The sequence below is a fragment of the Heptranchias perlo genome, chromosome 17, assembly GCF_035084215.1.
Source record: "Heptranchias perlo isolate sHepPer1 chromosome 17, sHepPer1.hap1, whole genome shotgun sequence".
Taxonomy (NCBI): domain Eukaryota; kingdom Metazoa; phylum Chordata; class Chondrichthyes; order Hexanchiformes; family Hexanchidae; genus Heptranchias; species Heptranchias perlo.
In genome coordinates, this window is record NC_090341.1 from 15,776,701 (window position 1) to 15,791,898 (window position 15,198).

Genomic DNA, 15,198 nt, shown 5'->3' on the forward strand with positions numbered 1-15,198 from the left:
TTTGTCCCACTGGTTGGATATAAATCAAATTCCAAGGATCCTCCTAATTTAACCTCTGTACGTATATATGGCTTAGAAATGCTAACATCTAACTTTCCTATGTTGCTTGTATATAGTCAACCCCTAAATCTGCTAAGGGCACTAAACAGAAGGAGGGAAAGAGGAAGACCAACCCAAGTGGTTACATCTTGTTTAGCAGTGAAATGAGAGCTGTTATCAAAGCCAAGCATCCTGACTTCTCTTTTGGAGAGCTGAGTAGGCTTGTGGGTACAGAATGGAGAAACCTTGAGGCTGTCAAAAAAGCAGAGTATGAAGGTAGCTCATTATTTTTTCTTTATAACAAAGCCATTCAGAGTGTATGTTTTATTAAAAAAAACAAATGGCCTGACGTCTCAGTGGCCAGTTCATGCCTAAATTAAATTATCTGATACCAACAACTAGATACATATATGGTGCGAATCTTTACCATTTCATTTACTTCAAAGCATTACTGATTGCTAGCTATTGTAATTTTAAGGTCTCTGCCAGCTACCTGAACACTTAATTTTCTAAACCTTCCTTCAATAAGCAGAAAGGTTTATTGTGATCTGTCTGAAGGTTCAAATTTGCTTGCAGGCAAAAAAAAAGTTTTAGTTGGTGCTATTTCTAACTGGCCAATTTATTTATATTTGAAAATAAAAAATTGAATTTGAAGTACATCTATCCAGTGTTTTATAAAATGCCATTTTTCGCACAGTTGAAGAGTTTGCAAGAAATGCTGAGAAGTGCTGTTCTTTTAATCCGCTGCTATTGACAACCAAGCTAATCCCCATCAGTCAGAGCCTGGAAATTGTGTGTCTGGTTGGGAGGGGTTTGTCTCATCTTTCCTGGGAATTATTTGGAAGGAGGCTGTGGTTCAGCTATTCTGGCTATTGTATGGATCTGAATAACTACACTCCCTTCGGGTTTTGAATGTAGGTTAGTCGTTGTGAATATATTCACTGAAACCAGTATCTGCTTTATCTCATCCGTGCAAATTTCTAATTCTGTGCTGTAATAAATAAATTGAGTGGTGTGCCCATGTGAATATACGTTCGTGTTTTTTCAGAGCGGGCAGCAAAGCAGGCTGAGCAGCAGGAGAGAGAGCGTGCAGCTCAGCAGCAGCAGTGTGCCTCCCCACGGGCTGGTACACCTGTAGGTGCCATCATGGGGGTAGTACCACCTCCTACACCAATGGGAATTCTCCATCAGCAGATGACCCCTGTCACAGGTAGCATATGAGAACTAGCTAAATGGCAAAGGACTAAAATTCTATTGAGAATTGCTTTCAACCAAATTTGGGGTTGGGGGTCATTTTGCTGGTTTTGCACTGCAAGGTTTTCATCAGTGTCATGGTGGTTTACCAAAAGTTCATGTAGCAAGTCTCTCTCTAGGGTCACATAACAGAATTTTTTATGTTTAAAACAGTTTTCTTAGATTTTGTGATCCAAAATGATCATTTTAAGTTGTGTTTTCTCCTTATATCTTGAAAAGTTCAACATTTCTGCACCAAAATATTTTTCTTTACAAAAATTGTCTTATTTTATAAATTACAAAATGTTCTGTGCTTTTACTCTTTACTCTTATTGCAAACAATCAAAAAAGATATATTTTTTTTACAAATGACTGTGAAATATGCACAATTTAAAAGCTATGAACGATATTTAGTACTTGGGAAGCTAAAAGAACACCTTCTGGGATGAAAAATAACAATATGTTGGTGCAATAAGTAGTTGTAAAAACCTGAGGAGATTATTATACTTTCAAAAAAGTATGAATCATTGCAAAATATGATGTTTAGTCTATGTATTCCATAAACAAATGGTTCTATTATACAGTCAAGAACAATATGATGTTACTTACAAACTGTTTCTAACTGTTGCCAACGGTTAACCACATGTACATGAGTTTTTAATTCATTTGATTAAAGCTGTACATTGGTCGTAATCTGGCAATATTTTTTTCCTCATTGTTATCTTCCACATACATAGCAATAGCCCAGTCATCCAACAGGAAAATTGCAGGGACACTGTCCCTTAAACACAGTCAGGTTAAGTAAGTCACATGATTCCATTCCCTCAGGTTGCAGTTCTTTTTTCTCATCATCTGCTATAGTCATGTGGTTGTTGCTTATGCACGAGCTGCTGTGCTATTGTTACTACAGTGTTCATTCCTAGGATTGTTTCTCTTCATTGGTTGTTTTACCATTTTCGCAATGTTTAGATAAATAGCTTGTGTAGGCCTTAGGCTTACAGTTTTAATTCTAACAGTTTTCATCCATGCTTAGGTAATTTTTTTGAAAAGGCATATTTGATCCATGCTATCACAAATGTTTATATTCTGTAATTTCTGTCCGTAGCCTTTCCTGTGTTAGATAAATACAATATATGCGTACATTCATGTGGTTTTAAGGTTTGTTTGCACAGACAGCCTAAATGTTATAAGGAAAACGTATGTACTGATGTCTTTCTGTTTTCCATTGTTTGTTTTTCTACTTAGTAATCAGACATAGACCAGGAGCAGATATTTTGCATAGAATCCTGGCTTCAGTAATTTTATGAACTTTTGCTTCAGTGATGATATTATTGGAGATAGTAGAGTGGGGCAGCCAACCGAATTCTTGATTTTGCCTGGTAATAACTTCTATGTTGTTATACATCAGATACCAAGGTGCTGAATAAATGTCTGACATTAGCAGCCCTCTAAAACTGTTGTACCTTCTTATCTATCCTTATCAAGATAGTTGGGTCATCACAGTTCCCACTCAGCAAGCTGCAAAGGTGATAGTGCATCAGCTTTGTGTTTGGAAACTGGAATCTTAAATTACAGGATCCATCTAATAAATATGTTTTTAGACTATGGATTTTCTTACAGCCATAGGCTCACCTAAGAACCATTCAACACAGAACAAGCTGAACAATAAACTCTGTGTCTTGCAGTTTTTACAGAATTTGGTCCACAGTCAAATATGAGTTATCCATTGTTGAATCTTTTGTAACATTCAGTGACAAGGTTGGGAAAATTTTGTTTCAGGACTTATAATCAAATAACAGTTGCACTTGACAATCTATTTCTCTATTTACTCTAATTTCTTCTTATTTAGAGAATCCATAAAAACATTAGAACAGAAGGCGCCTAGGTCATTATGTTAACTCTGCACTAGCCATAGTGGTATAGTACTCATGTCTTCTTGACCAGATCATGGCTCAACCACTGATCAGATGGATCTTTTATCACAACTGGACAGCCAAATTTGGCATCATGCCCCTATTCAGCCAGAGCTTGAATGAAGCTATTGAAAGGGACATGTTATAATCCAAGACGATATGTCCTTCGTAATAATTTTTAAAAGCTATCCAGTAGAAATATTTATGAAGAAAAATGAGAGATAAATATTTATGGAATCATAAAAATGGAAATCACCATATCTCTTGCAATATTTCTCACTCTTTGGAATGTTCACAAAGATTGAAGTCACATTTTGATCAATGTGCATAAGTCCTCCCTGTTGAAAATATATATATTTTTATTCATTCTGGGGATAGGGGCATCGCTAGCAAGGCCAGCATTTATTGCCCATCCACAGTAGCCATTGAGAAGGTGGTGGTGAGTCTTCTTCTTGAACCATTGCAGTCCATGTGATGAAAGTACTCCCTTAGTGCTGTTAGGTAGGGAGTGCCAAGATTTTGACCCAGCATCCATGAAGGAACGCTGCATGTTGATAGGGGAGCCATCATTAGTATCTTCATTTGTGAAAGGAGCTTTGAAAAATCAAACATTTTATTAGGCTTTCAATCCTCACTTGAGATTTGAACCTTCTAGTGCAGAAACTAATATACACAATTTTTGGAACTATGGTTTTCTTTGACCTCAAGTTTTTAACTTTCAAAATAGCCATGTTAATGCTTTTTCGGTGCCCCCTAGAAGCGTGGGTGAACTATATGCATTGCTTATTTAGTTGGTTTTGGCATGAGGACTTGCCGGCCTTATGGTCTTACTCCAAATTCTTTAGTATAAAGTGCCACAGTGTCATCTGTCTTGGGCTTCAGTTCCTATAGTTGCCCAGCTTGATATGTCTGAGGTAAAGTGCAGGGCTTTATGTTGAAGGGATTTTTAATCATACTTTGTGGATAAGAGAAAACATTTCCACAAATCAACAGATTTTTATCCGTTCTGGAACAAAGACGGGTGATTCAGTCATTTGCCAAGTTTATCATACGTTGCCACTGTTTATCAGGTTGGGAGCCCTTCCAGGTAAGAGCCATGGATAAATCCCAAGCTTCTAAGAGGGTTAGTTTGGATAGCATAAGCAATATTGCTACTTGGAAACTTCCTTTCATTTTTATCAAACTTTAATGTTTGGATTTATAAGGTAAGTAGGATACACAATTAGGGAGGCAATCCTTAATTCAGCTCATTGGAACAGACCAAAGGTTACACTCATCTCCACAACTATATGAAATATCCTATAGTATGTGGAAAATAACTGAGGAAAAAAAAACACAGGTCACCAACCTTCAGTAGGCACTCTCCTCCTCCTTTGAATGATGTTATCCTCCATATACCAGGCTCCCTGCTGTCCTCTGATCTGAACATGTCTTTAAACAAACAAAATTGAGTGATCTGATTTCTGCATATTTGCATGCTTTACTGTTTTGCTTCATTGGGTGAAAAAGAGCCGGACAGCAGAATTTATAGAGTGTAGAAAGAGGAAGAATCATGTGGCTTACCTTAATTTTACACTGAAAACATTTTAAAGGGACAATGTCCCTGTGTTTTTCCCCCATTGGATGACAGGACTTTGGTATGTGATGGATAATATTCAGAGAATTGGGAAGACCCTACCAAAGGTAGGTAATCCAACTTTTCAGTCAGAAAATTAAATTTTCAAAGTAGACTACATAGAGATATGAACGGACACATTTTATTACCATGCAAATACTTGGTAAAATGTGTTACATATCAATTTATTACTCATGTGTTATCTCATCACCACATACTAATCATGTCCATTCCTTCAAGTAGTTGTAGATCTCATTCATTAGCTTGTAGTGCATGCTTCATTATGCAGACCAAGGTTCCCTCTAAGTATTCAAGTGGATTAGAAAACAAATTTATATGTTCACGGTTTAAAAAAACGATCATAAATTGGATAGAAACAGTTTCCATTATTGGTACATGCCAATATGTTATATGAATAATGTTGGATCAGTAAGAGAGAGGTTTTCTGATCAAATTAGCATAACTAGTTTAGAGGGAACATTGATGCAGACTGTGTTGCATGAGATTGACATCCTTGATGCATGTTTGAAATTTGTTGTTATCCTTTAAGGCATGATAGGTGGCTACCCACAGGGCATGCCACCATTACAAGGCCCACTTGATGGCATGGCCAGCTTGGGCAGCATGCAGCCACTTCACCCTGGGGTGCCTCCACCACCCCACCTTCCCCCAGGCATTCAACCGCTGGGTAAGAAAATCATTGCTAAATCATTATCTTGTTTATAATGTGTCATTCTGCTTTAAACAACCATTGATACTAACTGTGTAATGTTCAGCAAGAGATGACTACAGAATAGTTATCTGTCATTTTTATTCTGGAAATTGGGAAAATATTAACATCTTGGGGCTTTTGTGTACTCAACAGTTTGTGCTAATTTCTTCGTATTATTTTCATTTTGAAAGTACAGATGCATTTTTAGACTAAATTGCCATGTTCTGATCTGTTGTGCTGAAATAAACATAATAACTTTTGATTTGTAGCAATAAACTTTCTAATGGTTTCCTTTCATAATATAAGAAAACTATTTTCTGTCAAACTGTCACTCTAAAAGTGAAGAGATCTTGTATTAACCTAATTTAATCTCCAAATAAAACAACTTCCTAAACATGTTCCACAAACATTGTCAAATGATCATGTAATTGTTAACCTATTTTCTTGCTAAACAAATCATTTGCCCAAACGACCAAAATCGGTTATCATTTAGTTATGTGCTGTTGAAACACAGACTAACCGTGTTCCGTTTTGGCAGTTAAAAGTGTTTATTTTAAAATTGTAGTGATTGTAATCCCAAAGCGATGCCCCTTGTTGGAAAAGGAATCAGTCTTGGTGACTGTGCTGGTGCTTATTAAGGCCAATATGAAAGAGGCACATTCTCCCATGTGTTTCACAGACCCAAGCAGCCCATAGGATCAGTAGGGTACTGCGATACATGTTTCTGCTATTTCCACTTCTTCAGGAGATCAACACGAACAACTTCACTTATACAGCACTTTTAACATTTAAAAAAAGTCCCAAGGTGCTTCACAAATAAGTGTAAGGAAAATGGACGCTGAGCCAGGAAACAAGGTCAAGCAATTAATGACTAGATCATTTGCACACCAGATACGTTCAAGTTGGTAGCCCTCTGTCTTTAAGGAGCAAAGATAGGGGCTATATACCAGAGGGTGTGACAGGAATGGGAGCCAGTGAGTCATTTGCCGGGTACGGGGCATCAAAGTCAGAGGTAGGGGAGTGATTTAAACAGGTTTGACAGAAGCAGAGGTGTCATGCTGGAAGGCCTAAGGTGCACCGGTGCTGGAACTAGCTGGCAACAGTCATGTCTTGCTGTTTACTAGCTCATGCAATCAGCTGTGAGATTTTCCCAGCTGTCAGAATTGATGTTCCATAGCTTTAGGTCATGCTTGAGTGTGCCTTTATCGCTGTGCTGCCCACTCTGCTTCCTCTTGGCCTGTTCCAATTAACTTTACAGGATCCTTTTCAGCATTCTAAAATTTCCCATATGGACAGAATGTCCTAATCAGCAAATCGCAGCCTCAGTGTCAGTGGTCTTGGCATGTTCAAGGATATCACAATTGATCATTTTGCTCTGCCACTTGATGTGCATGGTCAACCTCCCGTGTTGGGGACAGAAGTTGTCATAGTGCTGAATAAGACAGCAATAGCACATCCAGGGCACTCTTCCATATAGCAGAATGGTAATGACAATTGTGCTGTACACTTTCAGTAAGTACTGTTGTCAGCTTGCTCCATGCTCCTTCCAGGTGCATTTTTTCAGTCTTTTAAGTGCTTTCCAATATAAGAAAGAGCACTTGGTTGTCTATCAATGTATCATTTGACTGAGAACTACACCAAATGATGCCTTAACCCATTCTGCCATGGGAAAGCTGTCCATATTGTAATTTCAGCAGAAAAGCATTAAACATAGCACCAAAAATGCATCTTTACTTAAAAACTTTGAAGTCAAATATTAGATGGAACTCAAAGTTTTGTAACCATTTAATTGTTATACTCTGGTTGAATGTTGTTGTTTTATTTTGGAAATCATTTAAGGTGCTACCTCATTTTCCACACATATCTAAAGCACGTAAAGTAGCTTTATTATTATGGGTTGAGGTTTCATCTTAAATCTGATATAACCAGTACTTTTTCTACCCTTGTAAGGGTCTGAAATCTGTGTTTTCTCCCTGGTTTCTAGACTGGGCTACACAGTCTTTGAGGGAGGTCAGGTAACCTACTCCCAGGTTTCCAGAAACACTGCTGTAGGCCAACTGCAAGGAAGTATGAGTGGCTTGGGGACAACTCCCTCAAACTTTTTCTCTCCTTCCACATGGAGAATCACTGGGCCACTCAGCATCTCCCAGCAAGGGTACAATTGAAAACTCAGCAGCTAAAGGGATGTGGAACCCAACCCACTGCTCAACACACTCCTCCACTGTTTTAGTTTTCTTATTTAAAATTCAGCTAAGTGGAGAAAGGAGTGACTGTTAAATTATGTAAAATTAAACTTGATATTTACTATTTTGGTATCTGTTTTCATCAGACTAGCCTAGTTCGGAATCCATTATAAAAAGAGTTTGTTTTTCAGCACGGTTGATGCACTATAAAATAGTCATATCTACCTTCAGATAGTACTATGAAAATATAGTAATTGCAGTGAATCTTTGGATCTTTGGTTAGGTATTACATAGAATGTCATTTAAATATTTATAATCCTCTGAAATGTATTCCATTAAAACTGCAGGTGTTATAGGTCAGAGTGTGACTACCATGGTGGGAGGCTCACCGACTATGACCACAACGGGAACCCCATATGGTCAGCAGGTAAAACAAGTTATGTGATTGGGTACTTTCTCAAGATTAGGATGTATGTTCATAGAATATATTTGCTTTGTAATACCAGATATGATTAGATCAATCCTGTTAATTAAAAAATACACTACACTTCAGACCACATGCTACAGTCAAAGCTCATGGCAAGTTAAAATATGTAATTTTGGTATCTAGCTCAGTTTCGTAATGTTTACAATGATGACTATGTTTTAGATTGGTATTCATCCTAATCTTGGACCTCAGGGTCAACAGGCTCCACCTCCATATCCTACACAAGTGGCAGCTCAACAGGCTATCCAACAGCAACCGTCAACACCAATGTTTGTGGCTCCTCCACCAAAGACTCAGCGGTTACTGCACTCTGAAGCTTATCTGCGATATATTGAGGGACTCAGCGCTGACTCTAATACTGTCAGCAAATGGGACCAGGCACTTTCAGGTAAGATATATGAAAATAATAAACACATAGCAAACATCATTAATCAATGCAGGTTTTACAAACAAAAAACAAGTTACGTGGCATGAGATGTTCCAGCAACTGATTTGAAGTAATAAAACCATACTGGTTAGCAATGTATCTATTATAATATGTTTTAAAAATAGCTCCATTACTTTCATAATTCTAAATTTTGAGTAGTTTTTGTTTTCATAAACTGTTCTGCAAAGCACTTTAACAGCATGGCCAATCTGCAACGATGATTTAAAACTGGTCAGTCAAGAAGTGATTGGATGCATCGTAAAACATAGGCAAATAAAAGGAAAACATTTTAAATACTGGAAATAGGAAATAAAAACAGAAAACGCACAGCACGCCCAGCAGTATCTGTAAAGAGAAAAGACAGGCTAACTTTGTAGCTGTAATCCCTTTGTCAGAGAGAGAAATGTGCTTGTAAATAGGACAGACATAAACAGGAGGGGGAAGAGAGAGAACAGGTAGAAGTCAAGAATCAGGAATGCTGACTCCTGTTACAGTAAAGAGATTATGCATTGAATGGCCAGTTGATAGACTTTTAAAATGCTGGAAATGGGTGAAAATTGGTGGTTGATATGTAAAAGTTATCTCAGTGATGGAATGAAAAGACATTAAAAAAACATGGTGTGAAAATAGCTAAGCAAACATTCCTGTAACTCGACTTTCACCTGTAGTTCTCTGCTCCCCCATCCCCATTCCTGACGTTTTGTTCAGTTATATTAAGGGAGTATCTTCTCTTTCATTTTCCAATTCTGAAGAAGAATCTACATCAGAAATGTTAACCTATCTTTTCTCTTTCAAGACAGTTTCCTAGAACAAAATGTCATGGAACAAACCAGGGAACAGGCTATTTTAGATCTTGATTTGTGTAATGAGACAGGGTTAATTAGTAATCTCACAGTAAAGAATCCTCTGGGGAAGAGTGATGGGGAAGATGATAGACTTTCACATTGAGTTTGAGAGTGATGTATTTGAGTCAGAAATCAGAGTCTTCAACTTAAATAAAGCCAATAACATAGGTATTAGGGATGAGTTAGCTAAGGTAGATTGGGAAATTAGATTAAAGGGTATGACGGTTAATTAACAATGGCAAACAATTAAAGAAGTATTTCCATATTCCCAACAAATACCCATTCCATTTGAGAAATAAAAACTCCACAGGAAAAGTGATCCACCCATGGCTAACTAAAGAAGTTAAGGATAATATTAGATTAAAAGAAGAGGCCTATAATGTTGCCAAGAAGAGTAATAAGCCTGAGGATTGGGAGAGTTTTAGAAACCAGCAAAGGAGAAAGTAAACTAGCAAGAAATATAAAAATCGATTGCAAGAGCTTCTACAAATATGTAAAAAGGAAGAGAGTAGCAACAGTAAACGTTGGTCCCTTAGAGGCTGAGACAGGAGAAATTATAATGGGGAATAAGGAAATGGCAGATGCGTTAAACAAATATTTTGTATCTGTCTTCATAGTAGAAAACACAAAAAGCATACCAGAAATAGTGGGGAACCAAGGCTCTAATGAGAATGAGGAACTTAAAGTAATTAATATCAGTAGAGAAAAAGTACTTGAGAAACTAATAGGACTAAAAGCTGATAAATCCCCTGGAGCTAATGGCCTACATCCGAGGGTTCTAAAAGAGGTGGCTGCAGAGATAGTGGATGCATTGGTTATGACCTTCCAAAATTCCCTAGATTCTAGAACGTCCTAGCGGATTGGAAGGTAGCAAATGTAGCCCCGCTATTCAAAAAAGGAGGGAGAGAGACAACAGGGAACTACAGGCCAATTAGCCTGACATCAGTCGTCGGGAAATTGCTGGGATCCATTATTAAGAAAGTGGTAACAGGGCACTTAGAACATCATGATATGATTAGGCAGAGTCAACATGGTTTTATGAAAGGGAAATCATGTTTGACAAATTTATTAGAGTTTTTTGAGGATGTAACTAGCAGGATAGATAAAGGGGAACCAGTAGATATAGTATATTTGGACTTTCAAAAGGCATTCGATAAAGTGCCACATAAAAGGTTGTACGCAAGATAAGGGCTCATGGGGATGGGGGTAATATATTAGCATGGATAGAGGATTGGTTAATGGACAGAAAACAGAGAGTAGGGATAAATGGGTCATTTTCAGGTTGGCCGGCTGTAACTATTGGGTTGCCGCAAGGATCGGTGCTTGAGCCTCAGCTATTTACAATCTATATTAATGACTTAGATGAAGGAACCGAGTGTAATGTATCCAAGTGTAAGTGTAATGTAACCAATCTACCTATCGCAGATGCATCTGTCCATGACAGTATTGGTAGGGGTGACCACCGCACAGTCCTTGGGGAGACAAAGTCCCAACTTCACACTGAGGACATCGTCCATCATGTTGTGTGGCACTACCACCGTGCTAAATGGGATAGATTCAGAACAGATCTAGCAGCTCAAAACTGGGCATCCATGAGGCGCTGTGGGGCATCAGTAGCAGCAGAATTGTATTCCGCCACAACCTGTAACCTCATGGCCCGGCATATTCCTCACTCTACCATTACCAACAAGCCAGGGGATCAACCCTGGTTCAGTGAGGAGTGTGGAAGAGCATGCCAGGAGCAGCACAGGCGTACCTAAAAATGAGGTGCCAACCTGGAAGCTACAATACAGGACTACATGCATGCTAAACAGCGGAAGCAGCATGGTTCGACAGAGCTAAGCGATCCCACAACCAACTGATCAGATCAAAACTCTGTAGTCCTGCCACATCCAGTCGTGAATGGTGGCGGACAATTAAACAACTAACTGGAGGAGGAGGCTCCGTGAATATGCCCATCCTCAATGATGGCAGAGCCCAGAATGTGAGGGCAAAAGACAAGGATGAAGCTTTTGCAACCATCTTCAGCCTGAAGTGCCAAGTGGATGATCCATCTCGGCCTCCTCCCGCTATCCCCACCATCACAGAAGCCAGTCCTCAGCCAATTCGATTCACTCCCCATGATATCAAGAAATGGCTGAATGCACTGGATACAGCAAAGGCAATGGACCCCGACAACATCCCGGCTGTAGTGCTGAAGACTTGTGCTCCAGAACTAGCCGTGCCTCTGGCCAAGCTGTTCCAGTACAGCTGCAATACTGGCATCTACCCAACAGAGTGGAAAATTGCCCAGGTATGTCCTGTCCACAAAAAGCAGGACAAATTCAATCCAGCCAATTACCTCCCATCAGTCGACTCTCAATCATCAGCAAAGTGATGGATGGTGTTGTTGACAGTGCTATCAAGCGGCACTTACCAATAATCTGCTCACCGATGCTCAGTTTGGGTTCCACCAAGGCCACTCGACTCCAGACCTCATTACAGCCTTAGTCCAAACATGGACAAAGGAGCTGAATTCCAGAGGTGAGGTGAGAGTGATTGCCCTTGACATCAAGGCAGCATTTTACCGAGTGTGGCATCCAGAAGCCCTAGTAAAATTGAAGTCAATGGGAATCAGGGGGAAAACTCTCCGGTGTTTGGAGTCATACCTAGCAGAAAGGAAGACGGTAACGGTTGTTGGAGGCCAATCATCTCGGCCCCAGGACATCACTGCAGGAGTTCCTCAGGGCAGTGCCCTAGGCCCAACCATTTTCAGTTGCTTCATCAATGACCTTCCCTCCATCATAAGGTTAGAAGTAGGGATGTTCACTGATGATTGCACAGTGTTCAGTTCCATTCGCAACCCCTCAGATAATGAAGCTGTCCATGCCTGCATGCCGCAAGACCTGGACAACATCCAGGCTTGGACTGATAAGTGGCAAGTAACATTCGCACCAGACAAGTGCCAGGCAATGACCATCTGCAGCAAGAGAGGGTCTAACCACCTCCCCTTGACATTCAACGGCATTACCATCGCCAAATCCCCCACCATCAACATCCTGGGGATTACCATTGAGCAGAAACTTAACTGGACCAGCCAGATAAATAATGTGGCTACAAGAGCAGATCAGAGGCTGGGGATTCTGCGGCGAGTGACTCACCTCCTGACTCCCTAAAGTCTTTCCACCATCTACAAGGCACAAATCAGGAGTGTGATGGAATACTGTCCACTTGCCTGGATGAGTGCAGCTTCAACAACACTCCAGAAGCTCGACACGATCCAGGACAAAGCAGCCCGCTTGATTGGCACCCCATCCACCACCTTAAACATTCACTCCCTCCACCACCGGTGCACCGTGGCTGCAGTGTGTACCATCTACAAGATGCACTGCTGCAACTCACCAAGGCTCCTTCGACAGCACATCCCAAACTCGCGACCTCTACCACCTAGAAGGACCATGCGCCTGCTGCCCTCCAAGTCACACATCATCCTGACTTGGAAATATATCGCCGTTCCTTCATCGTCGCTGGGTCCAAATCCTGCAACACTCCATCTAGCAGCACTCTGGGAGTACTTTCACCACATCGGTTAAAGAAGGCGGCTCACCACCACCTTCTCAAGGGCATTTAGGGATGGGCAATAAGTGCCAGCCTTGCCCGTGATGCCCACATCCCATGAGTGAATTTTAAAAAGTTTGCCAACAATACAAAGCTAGGTGGGAAAGTAAGCTGTGAGGAGGACACAAAGAGTCAGCAAATGGATATAGACAGGTTTAGTGAGTGGGCAATAAGGTGGCAGATGGAGTATAATGTGTGGAAATGTGAGGTTATTCACTTTGGTAGGAAGAATAGAAAAACAGAATATTTTTAAAATGGTGAGAAACTAGTAAATGTTGGTGTTCAGAGAGTCTTGGGTGTCCTAGTACAAGAAACACAAAAAGTTAGCATGCAGGGTACATCAAGCAATTAGGAAAGCAAATGGCATGTTGGCCTTTATTGCAAGGGGGTTGGAGTACAAGAGTAAGGAAGTCTTACTACAATTGTACAGGGCTTTGGTGAGACCTCACCTGCAGTACTGCGTACAGTTTTGGGCTCCTTATCTGAGGAAGGATATACTTGCCTCAGAAGCGGTGCAACAAAGGTTCACTAGATTCATTCCTGGGATGAGAGGATTGTCCTATGAGGCAAGGTTGAGTTGATTGGCCTATACTTTCTGGAGTTTAGAAGAATGAGAGGTGATCTCACTGAAACATATAAGATTATGAGGGAGATTGACAGGGTAAATGCTGAGAGATTGTTTCCCCTGGCTGGAGAGTCTAGAACTAGGGGGCATAATCGCAGGATAAAGGGTTGGCCATTTAAGACTGCGGTGAGGAGGAATCTTTGGAATTCTCTACCCCAGAGGGTTGTGGATGCTGAGTTGTTGAGTATATTCCAGGCTGAGATAGATAGATTTTTGGACTCTAGGGGAATCAAGAGATATGGGGATCGGGCAGGAAAGTGGAGTTGAGGTTGAAGATCAGCCGTGATCTGATTAAATGGCGGAGCAGGCTCAAGGGGCCGTATGGCCTACTCCTGCTCCTATTTCTTATGTTCTTGTGTTCTTCACAGATAGCTGTTTACGGATTTATTATGAAGCACATATACTTGTGTTGTATTATAGCACTAGCAGTGTACCTAAAATTGAATATGAGGTACCATCAATGGCATGCTAAATATAATTGGTAAAAAGCTGTACTTAAAATGTACATGTAAAATATACCTGGGATTGATTAGTTGTGTCAGCCTTGGTTCAGTGCTAGCACTCTTCCCTAAGTCAGAAGGTTGTGGGTTTATGTCCCACTCCAGAGACTTGAGCCCATAATCTAGGCTGACACTTCAGTGCAGTACAGGGAGAGTGCTGCACTGTTGGAGGTGTCGTCTTTCGGATGAGATGTTAAATCGAGGCCCCCTCTGCCCTCTCGGGAGGAGATAAAAGATCCCAGGGCACTATTCAAAGAAGAGCAAGGAAGTTCTCCCCAGTGTCCTGGCCAATATTTATCCTTCAGCCAACATCACTAAAACAGATTATCTGGTCATTATCTCATTGCTGTTTGTGGTATCTTGCTGTACGCAAATTGGCTGCTGTGTTTCCTATATTACAACAGTGACTCCACTTCAAAAGTACTCCATTGGCTGTAAAGCGCTTTGGGATGACCTGAGGTTGTCTAAGGCACGATGTAAATGCAAGTTCTTTTCCTGCTGTAGTGAGTTACTGCTAGGTAAGAATATGATCTAGCCAGTGTGACTAACCTTACATTTATATTGATACCTAGCACAGTAATACAAATTCAATGTTCAGATTCACCTGAATGGATATACCTACCCTGTATTATTGCAGCTTACCATTTACGGTAGTTATTTTCTACCATTACGTTATTGGAGGCTCCAATGTGGCCCTGTGTGGCCCTCAAAAACAAGAGCTTAGACACCCCTGCTTTATTAAACATACTGGTGTCATCTAGTGCCAAACAACAGACACTGCAGGAGTCTTGCTGTAGGATTCTTTTGTCTTCATTTGTTTACGAATTTCTTTCTTCAACAGCAACAACGTGCATTTCTACAGCACTCAATACATAAAAAGAGAATGTCTCAGCACTTTGCAGGGAGTCGCTAGCAAGTGGGCTGTGGTGGAGGAGGTGAAAAATGGAGGGTCAGGACGGAGCAAAAGTCCAGTCTTAATGTTTTTGAAAGCAGGAAGGGAAATGGGAAACTGGGGATGTTGA

The 15,198-nt window shown here is 40.3% G+C and overlaps 1 protein-coding gene and 1 long non-coding RNA gene across 11 annotated transcripts in view; one reads left to right on the plus strand and one right to left on the minus strand.

The window, feature by feature from the left end:
* Window positions 1-15,198, plus strand: part of pbrm1 (polybromo 1) — a 65,070-nt gene that overhangs the window by 47,453 nt on the left and 2,419 nt on the right. For 5 of the 9 annotated variants that reach the window (XM_067998601.1, XM_067998596.1, XM_067998598.1 and 2 more), the window contains 5 exons: window positions 117-315; window positions 1,088-1,249; window positions 5,351-5,488; window positions 8,043-8,122; window positions 8,345-8,570. In XM_067998601.1, the coding sequence (XP_067854702.1) occupies window positions 117-315; window positions 1,088-1,249; window positions 5,351-5,488; window positions 8,043-8,122; window positions 8,345-8,570 (805 nt within the window). The remainder of the gene's footprint in view (window positions 1-116; window positions 316-1,087; window positions 1,250-5,350; window positions 5,489-8,042; window positions 8,123-8,344; window positions 8,571-15,198) is intronic. The other 4 variants (XM_067998599.1, XM_067998603.1, XM_067998602.1 and 1 more) reach the window with 4 other exon arrangements.
* Window positions 1-15,198, minus strand: part of LOC137334107 (uncharacterized) — a 42,182-nt gene that overhangs the window by 972 nt on the left and 26,012 nt on the right. For both annotated transcript variants that reach the window (XR_010966065.1, XR_010966066.1), the window contains exon 2: window positions 4,534-4,616. This is a non-coding gene — a long non-coding RNA (uncharacterized lncRNA). The remainder of the gene's footprint in view (window positions 1-4,533; window positions 4,617-15,198) is intronic.